This window comes from Macaca thibetana, chromosome 1 (genome assembly GCF_024542745.1).
Source record: "Macaca thibetana thibetana isolate TM-01 chromosome 1, ASM2454274v1, whole genome shotgun sequence".
In the NCBI taxonomy this organism is placed as follows: Eukaryota; Metazoa; Chordata; class Mammalia; order Primates; family Cercopithecidae; genus Macaca; species Macaca thibetana.
Genome location: NC_065578.1, coordinates 14,205,642 through 14,231,771, shown reverse-complemented (window position 1 = coordinate 14,231,771; position 26,130 = coordinate 14,205,642). Strand labels below are relative to the sequence as shown.

The window sequence follows — 26,130 nt, the reverse complement described above, 5'->3', positions numbered from 1 at the left end:
CAGAAGGCAAGGCCGACATGCACAGTTAGGATCTGGCTGCTGTAATGATGGGGGGAAGCAGAACACTGGCAGAGGAGGGCTTCATCGGGTGGATGAAAATGTACTTATGGCCAGGCACAGTGGTTCACTCCTATAATCCCAGAACTTTGGGAGGCTGATGCGGGCAGACCACCTGAAGCCAGGAGTTCAAGACCAGCCTGGCCAACATGGTGAAACCCCGTCTCTACTAAAAATACAAAAATTAGTCTGGTGTGGTCCTGCATGCCTCTATTCCCAGCTATTCAGGAGGCTGAGGCAGGAGAATCTCTTGAACCTTGGAGGTGGAGGTTGCAGTGAGCTGAAATCACACCACTGCACTCTAGTCTGGGCAACAGAGCAAAACTCTATCTCGAGAAAAAAACAAAACGAAACAAAACAAAACAAAACAGACCAGCCTGGACAACATAGTGGGACCATCAGTCCCTACAAAAATTTTTTTTAGAAAGTTAGCCAGGCGTGGTGGCACACATATGTGGCTCCAGCTACTCTGGAGGCTAGGCTGAGGCAGAGGGTCACTTGAGCCTGGGTGGCAATGGCTGCAGTAAGCTGCAATGGATCCACCACAGCCTGGGTGGCAGATGCATTTTATTGTCCTGTTCCAAGAGAACAGCAGTGTGCACTTCTCCAATAACGTCATCTTCCAAATAAGATCAAGTCAGAAGCTTCTTCAAAAGGGAACAAACAAAGAAAGGCATGTAGACACCCAGCACCACATAGATGGTAGATGCACTCACATTCCTTATTGAATCTAAGCATCAAAAAACCCTGCAAGAGGCTCTCTTATTTCACAGGAGGAAGCTGAGCTTCAGAGAGGTAAAGTGAGTTGCCCAAGATCCTATAGCTTCTAAGCGGCAGAATGGGAACTGGAACTAGGTTTGTCTGATTCCAAAGCCCAGCACTTTGGAAGGCCAAGGCGGGCGAACACGAGGTCAGGAGTTCAAGGCCAGCCTGGCCAATATGGTGAAACCCTGTCTCTAATAAAATACATAGATAAGCTGGTGCGGTGGCCGGAGGTAAGCATCCTGCCTCACCTCCTAGGAGTTCAACTTGTGTTGGGAGAAGCGTGGAGTGAGCAAGGTTTCCTGGTGGACTTTCTTGTTCTTCCTTAGACCTTCACTCTCCTCACCTTTTGGGAGAGCACAAAGCCAGGCAGGCCTGCTGCTGATGAGAAAGCTCTGCTCTGTGACCACAAACTCTAGTTTTTGCCCCAGTCAAAAAAGCAGAAAGGAAAGTGAACTTCAACTATTTTTTTTTTTTTTTTTTTTTTGTGAGATGGAGTCTCTGTCTGTCAACCAGTGGCATGATCTGTGCTCACTGCAACCTCCAACTCCCAGGTTCAAGCGATTCTCATGCATCAGCCTCCCGAGTAGCTGGGATGACAGCTGCACGCCACCATGCCCGGCTAATTTTTGTATTTTTAATAGAGATGGGGTTTTGCCATGTTGATCAGGCTTGTTTTGAACTCCTGATCTCAGGTGATCCGCCTGCCTCGTCCTCCCAAAGAGTTGGGATTACAGGCCTGAGTCATCGTGCCTGGGAAGATTTCAACTCTTAAGACTTGAGTTCAAGGCCGGGCGTGGTGGCTCAAGCCTGTAATCCCAGCACTTTAGGAGTCTGAGGCAGGCGGATCAGGAGGTCAGCAGATCGAGACCATCCTGGCTAACACGGTGAAACCTCGTCTCTACTAAAAATACAAAAAAATTAGCTGGCCATGGTGGCGGGTGCCTGTAGTCCCAGCTACTTGAGAAGCTGAGGCAGGAGAATTGCATGAACCGAGGAGGGGGAGCTTGTAGTGAGCTGAGATCGCACCACTGCACTCCAGCGTGAGCGACAGAGTGAAACTCCGTCTCAAAAAAAAAAAAAAAAAAAAAAAAAAAGAGAGATCTGAGTTCAAGTGTTTTTTTTTTTTTTTTTTTTTTTTTTTTTCTTGAGACGGAGTCTTGCTCTGTCACGTAGGCTTGAGTGTAGTGGTGCGATCTCGGCTCACTTGCAACCCGTGCCTCCCAGGTTCAAGCGATTCTTGTGCCTCAGTCTCCCGAGTAGCTGGGACTGCAGGCGCCAGCCACCACGCCCAGCTTATCTGTGTATTTTATTAGAGACGGGGTTTCACCATATTGGCCAGGCTGGTCTTGAACTCCTGACCTCGTGTTCACCCGCCTCAGCCTCCCAAAGTGCTGGGATTACAGGCGGGAGCCACTGTGCCCAGTTGAGTTCAAGTCTTTGATCCATCACCACATTGGCCAGGCTGGTCTTGAACTCCTGACCTCGTGTTCCCCGGCCTTGGCCTCTGAAAGTGCTGGGGTTACAGGCATGAGGCACTGTGCCCAGCCGAGTTCAAGTCTTTGATCCATCAGTTTTGAGTGTGGTGGTCTGGGGAAGCCACTTATCTTCTGGGCCTTAGTTTCCTAGATAACCATCCAGGCCTGGATTGCAGGATAGTTGCATGGGTAAGAAAATGGGTGGGAAAGAATTCTGTAATTTTCCTAGGATCGTGCAAAGGTGAGGAAGATTGGGTGGGGGTGCGGGGGCAGAATCCCGTGGGACTGGATGTCAGAAGACGTGGGTTCCAGTCCCAACTCCATCCCATACTCCCTGTAACAGTTTGGACTCATTTATGGTCTGCATCAGTCACTACAGCAAGAAACTATTATCTTAAGTCCCATATTTTATCGTAAAGGTTCATGTGAATTCATCATTCTGTTCTGTATCTTTGTTTGTTTTAATATAAAAATAAAGTTTGTCCTGTATGAGAACACTGAACAAACACCTGCTGTGAATTTGCTGTGTGACCTTGGGTCAGTCCCACAGGCTTTCTGGCCTGGGGTGCCTAGCTACAAACAGGGAGAGGAACAAGTCGTGCAACCTCTCTGATTGGACCTGCCTCAGGTCATATGCCCATCCCTGTGCCAATTGCTGTGGTGGGGGAAGGGGATGCAGTGTGTTGATTGGCCAGGCCTGGAGCACTGACTCCCTCCTTGGTCCTGGCCATGAGGTTTCACCCAGAACCTCTGGATCCGGTGGGGCAGCGCCTGCACAGAAATCCAGGTGCTCCATTTATATGTTGTTTGACAATAATGTCATGTGTCAGGTTGTAAAGTGAGCTGGGTCCTTGAGGTCTCAGTCGGGCAGGAAGATGCAGATGCAAAATTCTTTTCCTTTCTTTTTGAGACAGGGTCTCACTGTCGCTCAGGCTAGACTGCGATGACGCGATCTTGGCTCAATGCAGTCTCTACCTCCAGGGCTCAAGCGATCCTCCCACCTCAGCCTCCTGAGTAGCTGGGACTATAGGTGCGTACCACCTCGCCCATTTACTTCTTGTATTTTTAGTAGAGACTGGGTTATGCCATGTTACTCAGGCTGGTCTTGAATTTCTGGACTGGAGCGATCTGCCTGCCTTGGCCTCCCAAAGTGCTAAGTGCTGGGATTTCAGGGCTGTGCCACTGTGCCCAACCTACTCATGGTTTTTAGGGCCCTGGATGTTAGGATGGATTGCTAATAAATCTCTCATCAAGATGTGATTTGCATAGTTGTCACTTTATTATAATATTAATTTCCTTCTGTGACCTTTCCAAGTCTGAAACAGTCCCGGGGACTTCTTTTGGTTAGTTATTTGCAATCACCTGCAGGACACACAAGAAAATCGTCAGGTTCACCTAACCGCAGAGCTGTGCGTGGCAGTTTCCTGTCTCTGTCCTCCTGGGCTAAGCTCCTCAAGTGAGTCACAGGCAGCCCACACTGCACTAGCTCTTGCCTGAGGAGTTCTGATGACGTTTTGAAAACAAAGATGCAATCACAGCTTTTCATTGACCTGTTAGGGTCTTCCTGTAAAGGGGGTCTTACCAGGAGTCCTGTGTGGGCTTCAGGGTAGGGGGCCTTTGAACCCCTAAAACTTGTATTCCAAATGTGTAGATGGCATATTTTTAGATTTCGTTTGTTTCTCAAATCAAAACTGCTGTTTGCAAGGCAGTTATGCAATGTGGTTGGTGCTGTAACTGTTTCCAGAGGCTGTTGATCAGTGTATGTTAAACTTTTTTTTTTTTTTTTTTTTTTTTTGAGACAGTCTCACTGTGTTTCCCAGGCTGGAGTGCAGTGGGGAGATCTGGGCTCACTGTAACCTTCGCCACACAGGTTCAAGTGATTCTCATGCATCAGACTCCCGGGTAGCTGAGATTATAGTCATGCACCACCACGCCCGGCTAATTTTTGTATTTTTAGTAGAGACAAGGTTCACCATGTTGGCCAGGCTGGTCTCCAACTGCTGACCTGAAGTGATCTACTCGCCTCAGCTTCCCAAAGTGCTTGGATTACAGGCGTGAACCACCGCGCCCGGCCTGTTAAACATTTTGATATGCCAACTTCATGATTCAGTGCTGTAAACTGCAGGAGATCCAGCTGCTACAGCACAAACACTCAGACCAGTGTGCAAGAATTATGTTCAAGGATGTTCACTGCACAATGTAAGAGTGAAAAATAGGAAACATGAGAGCTTTATTCATTATACTCAAACTATGGAATACTATTTAGCTGTTCCAAAGAATGACATGTACGTACTGACATATAAAATGTGATAAGGTATTATGTGAAAGAGAGTTGCAGAACAGTATGAAGACTCAGATCCTATTTTTGCTTAGAAGACAGTGTCTCTCTTTCTCTCTATGTATACATACATATGCACATAAAGTTGAGAAGACCACACACCAAGCTTTTAACAATCATCGGCGGGGCGCGGTGGCTCACGCTTGTAATCCCAGCAAATTGGGAGGCCGAGATGGGCAGATCACCTGAAGTCAGGCGTTTGAGACCAGCCTGGCCAACATAGTGAAAGCCCATCTCTACTAAAAATACAAAAATTACCTGGGCATGTTAGTGCATGCCTGTAATCCCAGCTAGTTAGGAGGCTGAGGCAGGAGAATTGCTTGAACCTGGGAGGCAGAGGTTGCAGTGAGCTATCAAGTCACAGTACTCTAGCCTGGGCAACAGAGCAAGACTCCGTTCGAAAACAAATAAAAACAATGATTACCTCTGGAGAGTGGAATTGGAGATGTAAAATGAGGGGGACATCTTGATACATTTTACTTGATACACTCTTATATTCTTTTAATATTTTTACACAGAGTATGTATTACCTTCTGGAAAAAGAATAAAAGCTAAGGATCGCTGAAGTTCATGTGTGACTGTCATTCAATGGACATTTGTTGAAAGGATGAATGCCTCGGGCCACTTGTCTCCTCTGCTTCTCTGCTCTTTTGCTTGCACTTCCTGACCTTGGTTTGTCACCTGTCTGGGTTTATCCAGGCAGGTGATCTCAGGCACACCCAGGGCTCTAGTGGTTCGTGACTCCAGGCTGCACACAGTGTGACCTTGGGTTGGGTCCACTGCAAGTTTTCACGAGCTCCTCCGCCACTGCCAGGGGCAGCCCCTACCCAAGGACAGCTGGTTGCTTGACTCTCCCCCTTCTGAAACCCATTACCGGGCATCTGTGCCTGCCCCGACTGCTCTCCCACGAACACAGGGACTCTGCCCAGTTGCCTCGCGAGACGTGATGCCCCGTGGATCCCTGCTGCCATCTGGCCATGCTTGGGGATCTGGCCTGCTCTGTTGTGCTTGTGTCTGTGGCTGGGAACAGCTGACGCTGGGACAAAAAAATTGGGACAATTGCCCCTGCCCCTGCTTCAGGTTCCCAAGGTGCTGCCAGGACCAGTTGCATGGTGACTCCCACAGCAGCTGGGGTCTTAGGAATTTCTGGGAAAGGCCCCTAGGCAGCCTTTCGTCCAGTCAGTCTCAGGTCAGGCTCCTTTGACGTGTGGGTGGCGCCTCCAAAGGTGGACTCAGATGGGTTTTTCCCAATTTATAGATAAAAAAGCACCAGTTAATGATTAATGGCTACTGTCTTTTTGATTTTCCATTTTTCTCCAACAAACGTTTTTGGAATGTCTGCCTGTGACCACTTGTTGGCAAAGAGATGCCAGCAGACAGACAAATGAACAAGGAGCTGGCAAGAATCAGTGGGAACACTTGGAAGCAGCCACCGGCTTATTTTGACAGTTTAGTTTCCTCCTGTGACCACGTGCTCATGGCTGCAGCTTCATATTTGGTTTTATAAGTGTCAGTTTAATGAACACTTCTCTGCAAATTAAAGTTAGTGAAGTCAGATGCCAGCTTTTCCCTTCTTTGGGGGCTCTGCCACAAATGCCGTAACTCCCATTTGCTCTTGCGCCTAAATTGTGGAGGAGTCTAGTTCAAATCCCATTTTACAGAAGAGCAAACTGAGGTGGTCCTTCATCGGCACAGAGTGTCGGACTCTTCCCTCCCAGCATTCAGTAACAGGCATGGTGGCTCCTCTGCCCTCTCCCGGCACCCTTTTCTTTTTGTTGTGTTTTTTCTTTTTTTTTTTTTTTGAGATGGAGTCTCGCTCCGTTGCCCAGGCTGGAGTGCAGTGGCGCGAACTTGGTTACTGCAACCTCCCCCTCCCAGGTTCAAGTGCTGGGATTACAGGCGTGAGCCACCAGCCACCCCTTTCTTGTGACGGGGTTTCCTGTTCTGGCTGCTTTCACCTACTGCTGCGTGTATCCATGGCTGCTCCTTAATATTGATGCCAGTTATTATTATCATTATTTTCGGAGACAGGGTCTTGCTATGTTGCCCAGGCTTAAGTGCATTGGTGCGACCTTGGCTCAAAATAGCATTGGCCTCCCGGGCCCAACTGATCCTTCCACCCAAGCCTCCCAAGTAGCTGAGACTACAGGCACGCACCACCATGCCTGAGTAATTAAAAAAATTTTTTTGTAAAGACAGTCTGGCTATGTTGCCCAGGCCGGTCTTGAACTCCTGGGCTCAAGAAATCCTCCCTCCTTGGCCTCCCAAAGTGCTGCGATTACAGGCATGAGCCATGGCACCTGGCCTATTATTTTTAATACATAATGTTAATGCTTATTGTTATAAACAAATGTGTGTTCATTGTTAAAAACAAATTCAGCTATTGTGGAAGCTGAAAGGAGACAGCTCTCTGAGCTTACATTTATAGGAGAGTGGGACGGCCCGGCGCAGTGGGTCACGCCTGTAATCCCAACAATTTGGGAGGCCGAGGCGGGCAGATCACAAGGTCAGGAGATCGAGATCATCCTGGCGAAGATGGTGAAACCCCGTCTCTACTAAAAGTACAAAAAATTAGCCAGGCGTGGTGGCGGTCGCCTTTAGCCCCAGCTACTCGGGAGGCTGAGGCAGGAGAATGGTGTGAACCCAGGAGGCGGAGCTTGTAGTGAGCCGAGATCGGGTCACTGCACTCCAGGCTGGGCGACAGAGCAAAACTCCGTCTCCAAAAAAAAAAAAAAAAGAGAGACTTGAGTTCAATTTTTTTTTTTTTTTTTTTTTTTCTTGAGACAGAGTCTTGCTCTGTCACGTAGGCTGGAGTGTAGTGGTGCGATCTCGGCTCACCTGCAACCTGTGCCTCCCAGGTTCAAGTGATTCTTCTGCCTCAGCCTCCCGAGTAGCTGGGACTGCAGACCCCGGCCACCACGCCCAGCTTATCTGTGTATTTTATTAGAGATGGGGTTTCACCATATTGGCCAGGCTGGTCTTGAACTCCTGACTTCGTGTTCGCCTGCCTAGGCCTCCCAAAGTGCTAGGATTACTGGCGTGAGCCACCGTGCCTGGCCGAGTTCAAGTTTTTGATCCATCAATTTGAGTGTGGTGGTCTGGACAAGCCACTTATCTTCTGGGCCTTAGTTTCCTACATAACCATCCAGGCCTGGATTGCAGGATAGTTGCATGGGTAAGAAAATGGGTGGGAAAGAATTCTCAAGGACCAAGCCCACTTTAGAATCTGACACATGACATTATTGTCAAACAACACATAAATGGAGCACTAAGCTCCAGGGAGGGAAGTGGGCTGTAGCGGCTTCCTGCACTCTGCCTCCTCTGCTTCTCTTTCCTCCCCTCTCTAATCTCTCTAGGATCGTGCAAAGGTGAGGAAGATTGGGTGGGGGTGGGAGGGCAGAATCCGGTGGGACTGGATGTCAAAAGACCCACGTGGGTTCCAGTCCCAACTCCATCCCGTACTCCCTGTAACAGTTTGGACTCATTTATGGTCTGTATCAGTCACTACAGCAAGCAATTATATCTTAAGTCCCATATTTTATCTTAAAGGGTCATGTGAATTTGGCATTCTGTTCTGTATCTTTGTTTTAATGTAAAAATAAAGTTTGTCCTGCATGAGAACACTGAACAAACACCTGCTGTGAATTTGCTGTGTGACCTTGGGTCAGTCCCACAGGCTTTCTGGCCTGGGGTGCCTAGCTACAAACAGGAAGAGGAACAAGTCGTGCAACCTCTCTGATTGGACCTGCCTCAGGTCATATGCCCATCCCTGAGCCAATCATTGTGGTGGGGGAAGGGGATGCAATGTGTTGATTGGCCAGGCCTGGATCACGGCCTCCAGCTTTGGTCCTGGGCCATGAGATTTCACCCAGAACCTCCGGGATCCGGTGAGGCAGCGCCTGCACAGAAATCCAGGCCTCTGTGTTGGCAGTGGAGGAAAGCGAGGCAGAGGAGGCAGAGTGCAGGAAGCCGCTACAGTCCGCTTCCCTCCCTGGAGCTTCGTGCTCCATTTATGTGTTGTTTGACAATAATCTCATGTGTCAGGTTGTAAAGTGGGCCGGGTCCTTGAGGTCTCAGTCGGGCAGGGAGACGCAGATGCAAAATTTTTTTTTTTTTTTGAGACAGGGTCTCACTCTGTCGCCCAGGCTAGAGTGCGATGACGAGATCTTGGCTCACTGCAGTCTCTACCTCCTGGGCTCAAGCGATCCTCCCACCTCAGCCTCCTGAGTAGCTGGGACTACAGGTGCGTACCACCTCGCCCATTTACCTTTTGTGTTTTTAGTAGAGACAGGGTTATGCCATGTTACTCAGGCTGGTCTTGAATTTCTGGACTGGAGCGATCTGCCTGCCTTGGCCTCCCAAAGTGCTAAGTGCTGGGATTACAGGCTTGTGCCACTGTGCCCAGCCTACTCATGGTTTTTAGGGCCCTGGATGTTAGGATGGATTGCTAATAAATCCAAAAAGCAATGATTACCTCTGGAGAGTGGAATTGGAGATGTAAAATGAGGGGGGACATCTTGATACATTTTACTTGATACACTCTTATAGGAGTGTATTCATCTTAAAGGATGAATGCCCCGGGCCACTTGTCTCCTCTGCTTCTCTGCTCTTATCTTTTGCTTGTACTTCCTGACCTTGGTTTGTCACCTGTATGGGTTTATCCAGGCAGGTGCTCTCAGGCACCCCCAGGGCTCTAGTGGTACGTGAATCCAGGCTGCACACACTGTATCCCTGGGTTGGGGCCACTGCAAGTTGTCAGGAGCGCCTCCGCCGCTGCCAGGGGCAGCCCCCACCCAAGGACAGCTGGTTGGTTGACTCTCCCCCTTCTGAAACCCGTTACCGGGCATCTGTGCCTGCCCCGACTGCTCTCCCATGAACACAGGGACTCTGCCCAGCTGCCTCGCGAGATGTGATGCCCCATGGATCCCTGCTGCTATCTGGCCATGCTTTGGGATCTGGCCTGCTCTGTTGTGCTTGTGTCTGTGGCTGGGAACAGCTGTCGCTGGGACAAAAATATTGGGACAATTGCCCCTGCTCCTGCTTCTGGTTCCCTAGGTGCTCCCAGGACCAGCTGCAAGGTGACTCCCACAGCAGCTGGGGCTGGTAAAGGGTCTTAGGGTTTGGCTGGGAGAGGCCCCTAAGCAGCCTTTCGTCCAGTCAGTCTCAGGCCAGGCTCCTCTGACGTGTGGGTGGCACCTCCAAAGATGTACTCAGATGGGTTTTTCCCAATTTATAGATAAAAAAGCACCAGTTAAGGATTAATGGCTACTGTCTTTTTGATTTTCCATTTTTCCCCAACAAACGTTTCTGGAATCTCTGCCTGTGACCACTTGTTGGCAAAAAGATGCCAGCGGACAGACAAATGAACAAGGAGCTGGCAAGAATCAGTGGGAACACTTGGAAGCAGCCACCTGCTTATTTTGACAGTTTAGTTTTCTCCTGTGACCACGTGCTCATGGCTGCAGCTTCATATTTGGTTTTATAAGTGTCAGTTTAATGAACGCTTCTCTGCAAATTAAAGTTACTGAAGTCAGATGCCAGCTTTTCCCTTCTTTGGGGGCTCTGCCACAAATACCATAACTCCCATTTGCTGTAGCGCCTAAATTGTGAAGTCCTTGTCTAGTTCAAGTCCCATTTTACAGAAGAGCAAACTGAGGTGGTTCTTCATCGGCACAGAGTGTCCGACTCTTCCCTCCCAGCATTCAATAATAGGCATGGTGGCTCCTCTGCCCTCTCCCGGCACCCTTTTCTTTTTGTGTGGTTTTTCTTTTTTTTGAGATGGAGTCTCGCTCTATTACCCGGGCTGGAGTGCAGTGGCGTGAACTCGGGTTAGTGCAACCTCCCCCTCCCAGGTTCAAGTGATTCCCCTGCCTCAGCCTCCAGAGTAGCTGGGATTACAAGCATGTATCACCACACCCAGCTTAGTTTTATATTTTTAGTAGAGGTGGGATTTCCTCATGTTGGCCAGGCTGGTCTCAAACTCCTGACCTCCGGTGATCCTCCCGTCTGGGCCTCCCAAAGTGCTGGGATTACAGGCGTGAGCCACCAGCCACCCCTTTCTTGTGACGGGGTTTCCTGTTCTGGCTGCTTTCACCGACTGCTGCATGTCTCCACGGCTGCTCCTTAATACTGATGCCAGTTATTATTATCATTATTTTCGAAGACAGGGTCTTGCTATGTCACCCAGGCTTAAGTGCATTGGTGCAACCGTGGCTCAATATAGCATTGGCCTCCCGGGGCCAAGTGACCCTTCCACCCAAGCCTCCCAAGTAGCTGAGAGGCACGCACCACCATGCCTGAGTCATTAAACATTTTTTTTTTTTTGTAAAGAGAGAGTCTCCCTATGTTGCCCAGGCTGGTCTTGAACTAGGGGAGGAAAGGGAGGCAGAGGAGGCAGAGTGCAGGAAGCCGCTACAGCCCACTTCCCTCCCTGGAGCTTAGTGCTCCATTTATATGTTGTTTGACAATAATGTCATGTGTCAGGTTGTAAAGTGGGCTGGGTCCTTGAGGTCTCAGTAGGGCAGGGAGACGCAGATGCAAAATTCTTTTTTTCTTTTTTTTTTGAGACAGGGTCTCACTCTGTCGCCCAGGCTAGAGTGCGATGACAAGATCTTGGCTCACTGCAGTCTCTACCTCCAGGGCTCAAGCGATCCTCCCACCTCAACCTCCTGAGTAGCTGGGACTACAGGTGCGTACCACCTCGCCCATTTACTTCTTGTATTTTTAGTAGAGACTGGGTTATGCCATGTTACTCAAGCTTGTCTTGAATTCCTGGACTCGAGCGATCTGCCTGCCTTGGCCTCCCAAAGTGCTAAGTGCTGGGATTACAGGGTTGAGCCACTGCGCCCAGCCTATTTCTGGTTTTTAGGGCCCTGGATGTTAGGATGGATTGCTAATAAATCTCTCATCAAGATGTGATTTGCATAGTTGTCATTTTATTATAATATTAATTTGCTTCTGGGACCTTTCCAAGTCTGAAACCGTCCCGGAGACTTCTTTTGGTTAGTTATTTGCAATCACCTGTAGGACACACAAGAAAATCGTCAGGTTCACCTAACCACAGAGCTGTGCGTGGCAGTTTCCTGTCTCTGTCCTCCTGGGTTAAGCTCCTCAAGTGAGTCACAGGCAGCCCACACTGCACTAGCTCCTGCTTGAGGAGTTCTGATGACGTTTTGAAAACAAAGATGCAATCACAGCTTTTCATTGACCTGTTAGGGTCTTCCTGTAAAGGGGGTCTTACCAGGAGTCCTGTGTGGGCTTCAGGGTTGGGGGCCTTTGAACCCCTAAAACTTATATTCCAAATGTGTGGATGGCATATTTTTAGATTTCATTTGTTTCTCAAATCAAAACTGCTATTTGCAAGGCAGTTATGCAATGTGGTTGGCGCTATAACTGTTTCCAGAGGCTGTTGATCAGTGTCTGTTAAACGTTTTTTTTTTTTTGAGACAGTCTCACTGTGTTGCCCAGGCTGGAGTGCAGTGGGGCGATCTGGGCTCACTGCAACCTCTGCCATGCAGGTTCAAGTGATTCTCGTACATCAGCCTCCCGGGTAGCTGAGATTTTAGGCATACACTACTATGCCTGGCTAATTTTTTGCATTTTTAGTAGAGATGAGGTTTCACTATGTTGGCCAGGCTGGTCTCGAACTGCTTACCTCAAGTGATCCACCCGCCTCAGCTTCCCAAAGTGCTTGGATTACAGGCGTGAACCACCGCGCCCAGCCTATTAAACATTTTGATATGCCAACTTCATGATCTCGTGCTGTAAACAGCAGGAGATCCAGCTGCTATAGCACAAACATTCAGACCAGTGTGAAAGAATTATGTTCAAGGTTGTTCACTGCATAATGTAAGAGTGAAAAATGGGAAATATGAAAGCTTCATTCATTATACTCAAACTATGGAATGCTATTTAGTTGTTCCAAAGAATGACATGTATGTACTGACATGTAAAATGTGATAAGGTGTTAAATGAAAAACAGCTGCAGAACAGTATGAAGACTCAGATCCTAGTTTTTGCTTAGAAGACAGTGTCTGTCTATGTAAATATATAGCTATATATGCACATAAAGTTGAGACCACACACCAAGCGGTTAACAATGACAACTTGTCCAGGAGCAGTGGCTCGTGCCTGTAATCCCAGCACCTTTGGAGGCCAAGGCGGCCTGATCACCTGAGGTCAGGAGTTTGAGACCAGCCTGGCCAACATGGTGAAACCCCATCTCTACTAAAAATACAAAAATTAGTTGGGCGTGGTGGTGTGCACCTGTAGTCCCAGCTACTCAGGAGGCTGAGGCAGAAGAATCGCTTGAACCCGGGAGGCAGAGGTTGCAGTGACGCGAGATCAAGTCACTGCACTTCAGCCTGGTGACAGAGCGAGACTCTGTCTCAAAAAACAAAACCAAAAACAACGATTACCTCTGGAGAGTGGAATTGGAGATGTAAAATGAGGGGGGACTTCTACTTTTTTACTTGATACACTCTTATATTCTTTTAATATTTTTACACAGAGTATGTATTGTCCTCTGGTAAAAGAATAAAAGCTAAGGATTGCTGGAGTTCATGTGTGACTGTCACTCAATGGACATTTGCTGAAAGGATGAATGCCCCAGGCCAATTGTCTCCTCTGCTTCTCTGCTCTTATCTTTTGCTTGTACTTCCTGACCTTGGTTTGTCACCTGTCTGGGTTTATCCAGGCAGGGGCTCTCAGGCACCCCCAGGGCTCTAGTGGTTCGTGACTCCAGGCTGCACACACTGTATCCCTGGGTTGGGGCCACTGCAAGTTGTCAGGAGCGCCTCCGCCGCTGCCAGGGGCAGCCCCCACCCAAGGACAGCTGATTGCTTGACTCTCCCCCTTCTGAAACCCGTTACCGGGCATCTGTGCCTGCCCCGACTGCTCTCCCATGAACACAGGGACTCTGCCAGCTGCCTCGCAAGGCACGCTGCCCCTTGGATCCCTGCTGCCATCTGGCCATGCTTTGGGATCTGGCTTGCTCTGTTGTGCCTGTGTCTGTGGCTGGGAACAGCTGATGCTGGGACAAAAAAACTGTGACAATTGCCCCTGCCCCTGCCTCAGGTTCCCAAGGTGCTGCCAGGACCAGCTGTACGGTGACTCCCACAGCAGCTGGGGCTGGAAAAGGGTCTTAGAATTTGGCTGGGAAAGGCCCCTAAGCAGCCTTTCATCCAGTCAGTCTCAGGCCAGGATCCTCTGACGTGTGGGTGGCGCCTCCAAAGGTGGACTCAGATGGGTTTTTCCCAATTTATATATAAAAAAGCACCAATTAATGATTAATGGCTACTGTCTTTTTGATTTTCCATTTTTCCCCAACAAACGTTTTAGGAATCTCTGCCTGTGACCACTTGTTGGCAAAAAGATGCCAGCGGACAGACAAATGAACAAGGAGCTGGCAAGAATCAGTGGGAACACTTGGAAGCAGCCACTTGCTTATATTGACAGTTTAGTTTCCTCCTGTGACCACGTGCTCATGGCTGCAGCTTCATATTTGGTTTTATAAGTGTCAGTTTAATGAACACTTCTCTGCAAATTAAAGTTAGTGAAGTCAGATGCCAGCTTTTCCCTTCTTTGGGGGCTCTGCCACAAATACCATAACTCCCATTTGCTGTAGCGCCTAAATTGTGAAGTCCTTGTCTAGTTCAAGTCCCATTTTACAGAAGAGCAAACTGAGGTGGTCCTTCGTCGGCACAGAGTGTCCGACTCTTCCCTCCCAGCATTCAGTGACAGGCATGGTGGCTCCTCTGCCCTCTCCTGGGCACCCGTTTCTTTTTTTTTTTGTGGTTTTTCTTTTTATTTTTGAGATGGAGTCTCGCTCCGTTGCCCAGGCTGGAGTGCAGTGGCATGAACTTGGGTTACTGCCACCTCCACCTCCCAGGTTCAAGTGATTCCCCTGCCTCAGCCTCCTGAGTAGCTGGGATTACAAGCACATACCACCACAGGCAGCTTAATTTTGAATTTTTAGTAGAGACGGGGATTCCCCGTGTTGGCCAGGCTGGTCTCAAACTCCTGACCTCTGGTGATCCACCCATCTGGGCCTCCCAAACTGCTGGGATTACAGGCGTGAGCCACCAGCCACCCCTTTCTTGTGACGGGGTTTCCTGTTCTGGCTGCTTTCACCTACTGCTGCGTGTATCCATGGCTGCTCCTTAATATTGATGCCAGTTATTATTATCATTATTTTCGGAGACAGGGTCTTGCTATGTTGCCCAGGCTTAAGTGCATTGGTGCGACCTTGGCTCAAAATAGCATTGGCCTCCCGGGCCCAAGTGACCCTTCCACCCAAGCCTCCCAAGTAGCTGAGACTACAGGCACGCACCACAATGCCTGAATCACTTAAAAAAATTTTTTTGTAGAGGCAGAGTCTCGCTATGTTGCCCAGGCTGGTCTTGAACTCCTGGGCTCAAGCAATCCTCCCTCCATCGCCTCCCAAAGTGCTGCGATTACAGGCATGAGCCATGGCACCTGGCCTATCATTTTTAATACATGATGTTAATGCTTACTGTTATAAACAAATGTGTGTTCATTGCTAAAAACAAATTGAGTTATTGTGGAAGCTGAAAGGAGACAGCTCTGAGTTTACATTTATAAGACAGGGGGACCAACTCGGCTTTATTTGCCTGGGATGGTCCCAGAGTAAAACAGGAAGTCCTGCATCCTGGAAAACCTCTCAGTCCTGCACAAACTGGAATCATTGGTCACCCTACAGAATAACTGGAAGACCCCTGAGGGGGTCAAATTTCCAATAATTAATGCTATGGGGGTCTCAAAGTATCAGGTTTTGGGCTTTGCAGATAAATATACCCGTTTACAGCACTGGATGGTGGAGTCTGGGCCACACACAGATACACAAAAATAAAATCACCATTTCTATGGAACTCACTCTTTTTTTTTTTTTTTACTTGGAGTTTCACTCTTCTTGTCCAGGTTGGAGTGCAATGGTGCAATCTCGGCTCACTGCAACCTCCATCTCCCAGGTTCAAGGGAGTCTCCTTCCTCAGCCTCCTGAGTAGGTGGGTTAACAGGAGTGCACTACCACACCTGGCTAATTTTTTTGTATTTTTTTTTAGTAGAAATGGGGTTTTGCCATGTTGGCCAGGCTGGTCTTGAACTTTTGACTTCGCAGTCTGCCCGCTCGGCCTCCCAAAATGCTGGGATTATAGGCATGAGCCACCGCGTCCGGCGGAACTCACTTTTAGTATGCCTGAGGAGTGTCCAACATCTTTGGACAAGGCCACCCTCTATGTTCCTTTTCACTCAGCTTTACCCACACAGAAATTTTGGGGTCCCAAGGGGGGCCCAGCAGTTGCCAAGGTCTGCAGCCTCCTCCAAGGGGTTCCCATCTAGCTCTCAAGAGAAAGGAGGGGCTCTCAGTCACCAGGTGGGCATGGGACTCCCAAGACCAGGTGGGCAGGGCAGTGCCCTGGGGCTTAGGCTGGTCCAGTTCTTACCGAATTGATCCAGTTGATGTAATTGGAGACCCGTGTGAAGACAGACGGCTTGTGGTAGTAGTTGCAGCCGAGGCTAGACCCAAAGCTGACGATGCCATGCACCTCCCACCGGCCGTCAGATGCCTGGCAGTTCAGCGGCCCGCCGGAGTCTCCCTAGGAAGGCCAGAGTTATAGAAGGGTAAAGGGAGAGGAAGGGGCTGCTCATTGGAACCATTGTTCTCAATGCATTTCTATTGTTCTGCTGTAGGTCACTGTCCTCCGAAGCTGGCCCTTGCGGTCAAAGCCCAAGATGGTACCATAATTCCAACAAGAGCCAACACCTATTCTTCCTGTGTGGCCAGAGCTGAACTAAGCATGTTCTATGCTTTATCTTATTAATCCTCACAAAATCCTAGGAGGTAAATATTCACAGTGTCCCCAGGCCACTGAAGAGGAGAAACTGGAGTGTTGAGAGGTTGGGACTTGCCCAAGGTTGCACAGGCAGTTTGTAAAGGAGCTGAGGCCACATCCCAGAGTTCAGGCTCTTCCCCACTTCCCGCGGGTGGGGTGGTCTGTGTGGGCAGAGTGTGTAGGGCACAGTGTGATCTGAAGGGCATGTGGATCTCCTTCCTATTCCATCCCCACTTCACTGCTAAGTCCAACACAGAGCAATTCCTGGTGGTTAAGACACTGTCTCCGGGAAGGCTTCCGTGGCAGCTACCTGGAGGGGACACGCTGGGCCATTGATGAGAGTAATTCAACAGAAAACCCAGAAGTCATCCTAGAAAGGCCCTAAGCCAGGGAATACTTTCCTTTGGCTCCCTTCCAGCATAGAGGAAAGGATATGGAATGACAGTCACGAGAGACCTTGATGAGACCCAGGGAAGGACTTCCCAGCAGTGAGAGGGGTGGACACGACAAGGAGAATCTCAAAACAAGAACGAATAAGAACCAAGATCAAGTTTTTTTGTTTTTGTTTTTTGAGCTTCACTCTGTCACCCAGGCTGGAGTGCAGTGGTGTGATCTCAGTTCACTGCAACCTCTGCCTCATGGGTTCAAGTGATTCTCCTGCCTCAGCCTCCTGAGTCGCTGTGACTACAGGTGCCCGACACCACGCCTGGCTAATTTTTGTATTTTTAGTAGAGACAAGTTTTCACCATGTTGGCCAGGTGTGTCTCAAACTGCTCTCCTCAAGCGGTCTGCCCACTTGCCCTCCCAAAGTGATAGGGTACAGGCAAGAGCCACCGTGCCTGGCCAAAGATCGGGTTCTGATATACCTGGAACATATTTCTGGGTACTTCTGCCAGGAGGAGGGTGGATGGATCTATGGAGAGGTGGACTTCTATAACCTTATCACCAGCCACATTTTGTGATGGAGCAGGGCCCCTGATTTTGGTACTCACGTTGCAGCTGGAGATCTTGCCATCACCCCCAGCACAGATCATACTGGTTTTCACGGTGCTGCCCCACCAGCCAGAGCTGGAGCAGGTGGCATAGTCCACAACCAGCAACCGGCCCTGCTGCAGGACATCAGGAAGAGGCCCGTTGGCTGAATGAGATCAGAAAGAAAGCATTAGGGATGCAAGGACTCCTGAGAAAAAGGAAGTGGTTGACCAGTACTGGGTTGACCTCGTTACTGTCTCCCATCCATTGCAATATTCGAACAGCTATGTTTGTCTATACTGTGTCCTCACAGTTGAATGGTTCAGCAGTGAACACCTGACTCAAGCTAAGCCAATGAGCTCCCTCCCCTGGGATCCTGAGATGGGGTCTAAGAGATTCCGGTTTCAGAGGACGTAAATCTGGGAAGCTGTTGGCAATGACTGACATTTTGTTTTATGTGGGGAATGAAGTAGACTCACAAAGAAAAGAAATTCCAAGAGAGCATTTCCTGAGTTTCTTACAGGCTTCCAGCCCCTGATTCTAGCCTGTTCCTGACGCCTGGCTTTATCTCTGCCCTTGGGTTGAAACTTTTAAATCCTTATAACAATTTCCCTTTTTTTGCTGAGCTAGTTCCCTGGTTTTCTGTCACTTATCTGAAATAAGAAAGTGAGCCTCCTGGCAGTTAGAGCCCCCTCCTTGGGAAAAATATGCTGGTGTGGTGAAGAGAGGGCTATTGTAATGGCCCCTAATGACACAGCCACCATCACCTTCATTTCTGTTACCACAGCTATGAGTGGCAAGGATGAGAGTAGCATAATTCTTCACTGTCGATTGAAGCCTAGGGAAGTTAAGTGTCAGCCAGGCGCAGCGGCTCACCCTGTAATCCCAGCACTTAGGGAGGCCAAGGTGGATGGATCCCTTGAGGTCAAGAGTTTGAGACCAGCCTGACCAACATGGTGAAATCCTGTATCCACTAAAATACAAAAATTAGCTGGGTGTGGTGGTACACGCCTAAAATTCCAGCTACTTGGAAGGCTGAGGCAGGAGAATCACTTGAGCTTGGGAGGCAGAGGTTGCAGGGAGCCGAGATTGCACCACTGCACTCCAGCCAGGTCAACAGAGCAAGACTCTGTCTCAAAAAAAAAAAAAAAAAAGAAACGGAAGTTAAGGGTCTGGCTTAAGACCACTAATAAGTGATTAACACTTATATAACATGTTGCAATGTAGGACGCATTTTCACCTTTCACCTCTTTGGTCTTTACCAACAGTGTTTCCATTTTACAGATGAGGAAACTGAGGTTCGGAAGTGACTTGCCCAAGGTTTCACCGTGACCGGCAGAGCTGGGCCTAAAAGCCAAGCATTTGGATGCCTCCCCGCTTCCACTGTCTCAGATGAACTGCATCTGCCCCAGGGTTGTCTGGGGAAACAAACAGGTGGTTGTGCTTCTATCTTAATAAGCATGAAATGCCTCTTCCACCACCACTCACCACAGGATTTGATGTGTCCTTGTATTTACAGATAAGCCAGTCAGGAGGGCAATGGGGATTTATTCCAGGGTACGTATGTGTATGTACCCCTGGAAAAACATGTCATTATACTTATAGGTTTATGTCATTAGGGAGAAATGTCATAATGTCGTTATCACTCATAATGTCATTATGGTCATAAGGTCATTATCACTCATCCCTTCCTAGAATCTTCCAAACCTCTGGTGATTTCACAATGGAAGGGCCGGAACTCTGTTCCTTTTGGTGGCTACAGTCATTGGATCTCTAACCCCTGGAGTCTATGTCAAAGGAGACCCGCCCTCAGCCAGGTTCTGAGCAGCAAGACCGAATGGTACAGGGGACAGCTTTTGCCATGGGGCACGGAGGGTCCGATGAGGGCTCCAGGGGCCTCAGGTCACAGAGGAAAATGCTGTTCTGAACTCTATGGGCCACACAGAAGATGTCACATGGTCTCTGTAACTTTCTTTCCATCATAGGGACAGTGACAACAACTAACACACAGCACCTACCACATGGCAGGCTTCTTATGGATTATCTCCTTTAATCCTCTTGCCAACTCTGTGATGTAGCTGCTATTATTATGGCCTTTTTTTTTTTTTTTTTTTTTTTGAGGCGCAGTCTCGCTCTGTTCCCCAGGCTGGAGTGCAGTAGCGAAATCTTGGCTCACTGCAACCTCCACCTCCCGGGTTCAAGCGATTCTCTTGCCTCAGCTTCTTGAGTAGCTGGGACTACAGGTGCACACCACCACGCCCTACTATTTTAAAAATATTTTTAGTAGAGACGGGGTTTCACCATTTGGGTCAGGCTGGTCTCCTGACCTCAAGTGATCTGCCTGCCAGGCCTCCCAAAGTGTTGGGATTATAGGCGTGAGCCACAGCGCCCAGTCAATTATTTGCATTTTACATATGATAAAAGTGCTGCATGGAGAGACCTAGTAATGTGCCCAAGGTGTGACAGTCATGTAGTGGGAGAGCTGACATTTGAACCCAGGCAGGCATCAGCCTATGCCACCCCATCTCTCCGAGGCAGCCACACACCCTGGGATGACAGGTGAGAGGCTCTGGCCAGACAGGGGTGACATCACCTCCCTTCCCTCCCAGGCCTGGAGGCTCCTGGCTCCCACTTACTCCGCAGCCTTCCCCAGCCCGTGACGTAGCAGGGGTAGTTGTTGGGTAGAATGGTGCCGGCAGGAGGGAGGCAGGCCAGCTGGATCTTGTCGGTGAGGGAGACGGGGTTAGCCAGTTTGACCAGGGCAATGTCGTACCTGGGTCAGTGCAGAGGGAGAGCATGAGGACAGGGTTGACTTTTCCTGCCCTGTGGGGCTTTGGAGGGCTCTGAGACCTTGTCATCATTCCCTGTACATTGCCCCAGCTTGCTCTGAGTGGCAGGGTCCCAGGGCATCTTTGAAAATGCAGAGGGTCTTGTTGAAAGGGGCAAGGGAGGAGAGATTGTGTCCTACTCCAGGGAGAGTTACAGGGTCGACAGCACTGTCGCTGTGTCCCCAGGACTTGGCATGAAGTAGATACACGCTCCGCGGACAGGGACCCTGCAGGCTTGACTGGCAGCAAACCAGGTCACTCTGGCAGTCTTTGCTTCTCCCTCCTGAGGTCACATCCCCACCCCGGACATCTTTGGAGCTGGTTCCACCTCTAAGAGGCCAGAGCTTCTTCCCCCTCCCTACAGAAGAAGCAGAGGGCATGTGGTGGAGTTGAGACACTTGCCTCTGTGAGACCCCCATCTGTTCCCTGACAACCTCATCCCCAAGTGCATCCAGACAGTAACGAACCCTTTGGAGACCTGGTTGGAGTTCCAGTTCTGGTGTACCACAGTCTTAGAGACACTGACGGCCAGCGAGCCGGACTCCGCAATGTCGAGGTTGTGCCGTCCCAGCACCACGCGGTAGGTCCTGGAGGAGCTGGGAGAAAGGGGGCCCAGGGAGAGGGTCACCTCCAGAGGCCTGGCTTTGGATAATGTTGGGATAGACCCAAGTAACTGGCTGCTGCATGAGCCACTAGTTGGGGCTTGGGCTTGGGGATCTTTCCTCCCATGGGACAATCAGTTAATTATAATAGAGCCTAAAGTATATAACATAAGAACTATGATCATATAATAATTGTTACTATACTAACTATAGACTATAATATAAAATCAATGTTGTAATAACACAGACTCTGTAGGATTACGGAGGGAATGAGATGAACACAGAGAAAACAGGAGTCATTTGCTCTCAAGGACATTTTTCCCACCTTTCATTTTCAGATGGGGAAACTGAGTCCCAGAGAGGCGTAACCTGGCCCAGAGTCCCACCGTTAGTGAGAAACCAGAACCCGAAGCCAGGACTCCTGACTGTAGGCCTCTATTATTTCCCCCAAAACCTCCTAGAGCTTATTGTAAATTAGATGGGAGAAGGGATCACTCCTGGAAGGAGTCACACGGACCCAGCAGAAGCTCCGGTGAGTTCCAGCTGTGATGAGCAGAAGTCACGGATAACAAAGAGGATAAGTGAACAACGTTGCAGAACCTTGCAGGCCTTTACAATTAGTCTATAATTGAGAATTAGCTTTCACTGGGCACTTACTAAGTGCCAGGCCCTTTAGTAAATCCACTCATTGAATTCACACTAAATTCTGTTACTCCATTGTTTTCTGCAGGTGATGGTATTGAAGCTTTGAGAGGTCAAGTTGTTCAAGGGAACCCAATTCCAGATCCAGAGGCCACATATAGTTTCCCCAAGAGGGCAGAGATTAGGCCTTCCCTTTCTCCTCAGCCTCCCTCAGTACCTGGCACAGGACACCCATGTACTGACATTGATGGGCCAACACACTGGACCATTGATTGACTACAGCTTGTGTCTCGGCCAGGCTAGTGGTTATTTGCAAGGCTGCTTTATGTAGCGTGGTTCAGGCCATTTAAGCCCCCAGCTCAGAAATGAGCACCGGCTGGTGAGCAGGCCAAGTGCCCAGGGAATGGCAGTTACCTGATGCAGTGGGCAGCTGTCAGGACCCAGTTTTTGGTTATCAGGGACCCTCCGCAGGTGTGGTACCACTTGCCATTGGAGGTGTATTGCAGGGAGACCTGGAGAGAAACACAGGAGCTCTGTGGCTGTGGCTGAAAAAGCAGGGCCTCCCTGCACTCCAGTTTCCCAAGAACAGGGCTGGGACTAGGGTAAGGGGGAGTGAGGCACTCACCTCAGGTGCACAACTTAAGGGGGCACCCAAAACCTCAGACGTCAAGATAAAAAATACGTTAATGCAATCTATATTAAAAACGATCAGGCCAGGCATGCTGGCTCATGCCTGTAATCCCAACACTTTGGGAGGCCAGGGAAGGAGGATCACTTGAGCCCAGGAGTTTGAGACCCGCCTGGGCAATGTGGTGAAACCCCATCTGATAAAGTTTGGCTATGTCCCTACCCAATTCTCATCCTGAATTGTAGCATAATCCCCACGTGTCGTGGGAGGCACCTGGTGGGAGGTAATTGAATCGTGAGTGTGGTTACTCCCATGCTGTTTTCATGATAGTGAGTTCTCACACGATCTGATGGTTTTATAGGGGGCTTTCCCCCACTTTTGCTCGGCATTTCTCCCTGCTGCCGCTGTGTGAATAAGGATGTGTTTCCTTCCCCTTCTGCCGTGATTGTAAGTTTCCTGAGGCCTCCCCAGCCATGCTGAGCTGTGAGTCAATTAAACCTCTTTCCTTTATAAATTACCCAGTCTCAGGTATGTCTTTCTTAGCAGTGTGAGGAAGGACTATTACATTGTATCTACAAAAATGCCCAAAATTAGCTGCTGGGTGCCGTGGTGCATGCCTATAGTCCCAGCTACTCAGAAGGCTGAGGTGGGAGTATTGCTTGAGCCCAGGAGTTTGTGAACCAGCCTGGGCACCATAGCGAGAACTTGACTCTACCAAAACATTTTTAAAATAAAAATTAACTGGGAGTCTTGATGCACACCTGTAGTCTCAGCTACTCAAGAGGCTGAGGTGGGAGGATTGCTTGATCTCAGAAAGTCTAGGTTGCAGGGAGCTGTGATTGCTCTGTGGTCATCCTGGGTGACATAGCAAGAGCCTGTATCTGCTCTGCCCCCCCAACAAAAAGCAACAACAAAATTAACGCAAAAAATCTGGGATAGAAAAATAAAAAACATACAGACTATTAAAAAATAAATTTTCTGCCAGGAGTGCTGCCTTATGCCTGTAATTCTAACACTTTGGGAGGCCGAGGTAGGTGAATTTACCTGAGGTCAGGAGTTTGAGACCACCCTGGTCAACATGGTGAAATCTTGTCTCTACTAAAAACACAAATATTAGCCAGGTTTGATGGCGTGTATCTGTAATCCCAGCTTCTCATAAGGCTGAGGCAAGAGAATTACTTGAACCCGGGAGGCAGAGGTTGCAGTTAGCCGAGATTGTGCTATTGCACTCCAGCCTGGGTGACAAGAGTGAGACTTCATGTCAAAAACAAAAACAAAAAACCACCAAAAACCCTGCTCTGAACATCTTTCTGCAACTGGATTGGTTGGGATGTTCCCCTCCTTGGGAGCTCTTTCCTTAGCTCCCTCCGGTTTAGTATGTCCAAAACAAAACTCCTGACTTATCCCAAATGCAGTCTTTCCCCTGGGTCCTCTGTCACAGTCAATGGCAACTCCACTGCTGCTCGGGTCGCAAACCTTGGTGTCATCCTTGGCTCCTGTCTTTCCCTGTTATCCCTCATTCCAGTCCATCAGCAAATCCCATCAGCTGTAGCTTGGGAATATGTGGAGTGGTTGGTACCCCTCGGTCACTACCTCAACTGCGTGTGCCAGTCATCCTGTCTTCTCAATGATCACTCTAGTCTCCCATCTCTTCTCCCCGCTCCCGCCCACATTTTCTCAACACAGTAGCGTGAATGACCCTTTTTGAATGGAAGTCAGATGACTTCTCTTCTCTGCTCAGGCCCTCCAGTGGCTCCCCCTTTACAGCTTATAAAACCTGAATCTGTCTGATGACCTACTAGGCCCTCTGTGGCCTCTCTGACCCCATAGGCTCCCACTGTCCTCTCCTCCAGCCACCCTGACTTCTATGAAGTTCTGCAAATACACCAAACCCACTTCTGCCTCAGAGCCTTTGCACTGGCTCTTCCTCCTGCCCGGAATATTCTAGCAAATATCGGTGTAGCTCTTTCCTTCACTTCCTGTTGGTCTCTGCTCAATGTTACCTTCTCCATGAGGTCTTCTATGACCATGCTGTTTCAAACAGTGTGCACACACATACATGCACGCTCATGTACATACGCACACACAGACACACTCGTCTCCTTCCTCTTGCTCTGCGTTACTCTTCCTCATAGTATCTTTCATTTTCTGGCATGTTATGAGTTTACTCATTCAGTTGTTTATTGTCTCACTCCTCTATTTTATTTTAGTTTTATTTTTTTGAGGTGGAATCTTGCTTTGTCGCTCAGGTTGGAGTGCAGTGGCACAATCTCGGCTCACTGCAACCTCTGTCTCCTGGGTTCAAGCCATTCTCCTGTCTAAGCCACCAGAGTAGCTGGGATTACAGGTGCCTGCCACCACACCTGGCTAATTTACTTGTATTTTTAGTAGAGAAGGGGTTTCGCCATGTTAGCTAGGCTGATCTCGAACTCCTGACCTCAGGTGATCCGCCCACCTTGGCCTCCAAAAGTACTGGGATTACAGGTGTTTGAGCCACTGTGCCGGCCACTCCTCCACTTTAACAAAGGCTTCATGAATTTTTCCCCCCACTGCTATGTGCCAGGTGCCTAGAGCAGTGCCTGGTACATACTGGGTCTTTAACAAATGCTTACTGATTGAACAAGTGAGTGAATAAGCAAATGAATAGAATGAAAGAGATCATCAGGGGCGGGTGATCTTGTCTCCTGCTTGTCTAGTTTCCCCCTGAAGACCAAATCCACTCATGGGAACATGAGACTGCATAAGTGGACCTTACTATCCAGCCTGCTGGCTCCTCACTTTTTTTTTTTTCCAGACTAAAAAATGGTTTAACAGGTGTGGGGTAGAACTTAAAAGTGGTGGAGGCTGGGCACGGTGGCTCACGCCTGTAATCCCAGCACTTTGGGAGGCCGAGGTGGGTGGGTCACTTGAGGCCAGGAGTTTGAGACCAACCTGGCAAACATGATGGGATCCTGTCTGTACTAAAAATACAAAAATTAGCTGGGTGTGGTGGTGTGTGCCTGTAATCCCAGCTACTTGGGAGGCTGAGGTAGGAGAATCGCTTGAACTCAGGAGGCGGAGGTTGCCGTGAGCCGGGATGGCGCCACTGCACTCCAGCCTGGGTGACAGAGTGAGACCCTGTCTTTAAAAAAATAAATAAATAAGAAGAACTTTAAGGTGGTGACATTTGACACTGTTTAAGTCTCTAATGAAGCTGTCCCATGCCCTTCCTGTTCCTTCATTCCTCCTCCCCTGTCTTTCAATTCCCTGCCACGGCCAAGCAGAGGGGAGGGAGGTGACAGTAGGGCATGGATTGCACGGATTGGGCCTCCCAGAGTGCTGGGATAACAGGCACGAGCCACTGCGCCCAGCCGGAAATGTATCTTATTGGTGAAGTTGCCTGTGCTGCTCTCTGAGTCCCATCAGTCCTCACTTTGCCAGCACAGTAGACTCCATGGTGGAAGGGCAAAGGGGGGATGTAAAGGGAGTGGGGCAGGGACAGGGGGAAGTACAGTGTGGTTGACTCACCTGCCAGGGCCAGCTGTTTGGCGTCGCTTCTTCACCTCCAACCACTCTAGTCACAGAAGGCGGGTAAGTGGGGACCCCACAACTGAGGGCTATGAAAAGAGAAGGGTCTTGAGTCCAGGAAGCAGCGACCCACACAATGTAAACTACACTTGCTGCATTCTGAACCCCCAAATAGAAAACCCTTGTTCTAGAAAGATCCCAAGAGGTCATAGAATCCTGCTCTTTGCTCCAATTCTTTGAAACTCCATTCCAGTTTTCTTATGATTATAGGTCTGAATGCAGTAGGGGTTGGGTGGGGGCGAGAGGGGAGGACAGGAAGATCCCATTCCCAGCCACACCAGGGGATGGGAAACCAGTGGCTCTGGGTGACAGGGTTTACCTCCAGCCACCAAAGCGGACAGCAGCAGGGTCCTAATCATGGTGTGTCCGTGGGAGTTCTGTCAGCGTGGCCCTGGAGAAGGCCC

General features: G+C 49.2%; 1 protein-coding gene across 2 annotated transcripts; it reads right to left on the bottom strand.

The window, feature by feature from the left end:
* Positions 1–3,557: 3,557 nt before the first annotated feature.
* LOC126929263 (chymotrypsin-like elastase family member 2A) lies at positions 3,558–26,130 on the bottom strand. 2 transcript variants are annotated; one of them, XM_050745547.1, is made up of 8 exons: positions 26,046–26,130; positions 25,667–25,755; positions 21,946–22,043; positions 20,755–20,883; positions 20,096–20,232; positions 17,480–17,625; positions 16,098–16,250; positions 3,558–3,659 (listed from the first exon to the last, which is right to left on the bottom strand). In XM_050745547.1, the coding sequence occupies exons 1-8, from the start codon at positions 26,083–26,085 to the stop codon at positions 3,642–3,644; spliced, it is 810 nt and encodes a 269-aa protein (XP_050601504.1). In that variant the 5' UTR covers positions 26,086–26,130; the 3' UTR covers positions 3,558–3,641. The 2 variants fall into 2 exon arrangements, with proteins under 2 accessions (XP_050601504.1, XP_050601425.1); XM_050745468.1 differs by lacking the exon at positions 3,558–3,659 and adding an exon at positions 11,563–11,655.

What these genes read in the sequence shown, in the direction of transcription:
- LOC126929263 (XM_050745547.1), bottom strand. Translation starts at nt 26,085, where the DNA reads ATGATTAGGACCCTGCTGCTGTCCGCTTTGGTGGCTGGAG. An exon ending in ACAGCTGCCCACTGCATCAG is followed by an intron (nt 20,884 to 21,945) that starts GTAACTGCCATT and finishes CCTTTCTCCCAG; the next exon opens with CTCCTCCAGGACCTACCGCG. An exon ending in TCCAACCAGGTCTCCAAAGG is followed by an intron (nt 20,233 to 20,754) that starts GTTCGTTACTGT and finishes GCACTGACCCAG; the next exon opens with GTACGACATTGCCCTGGTCA.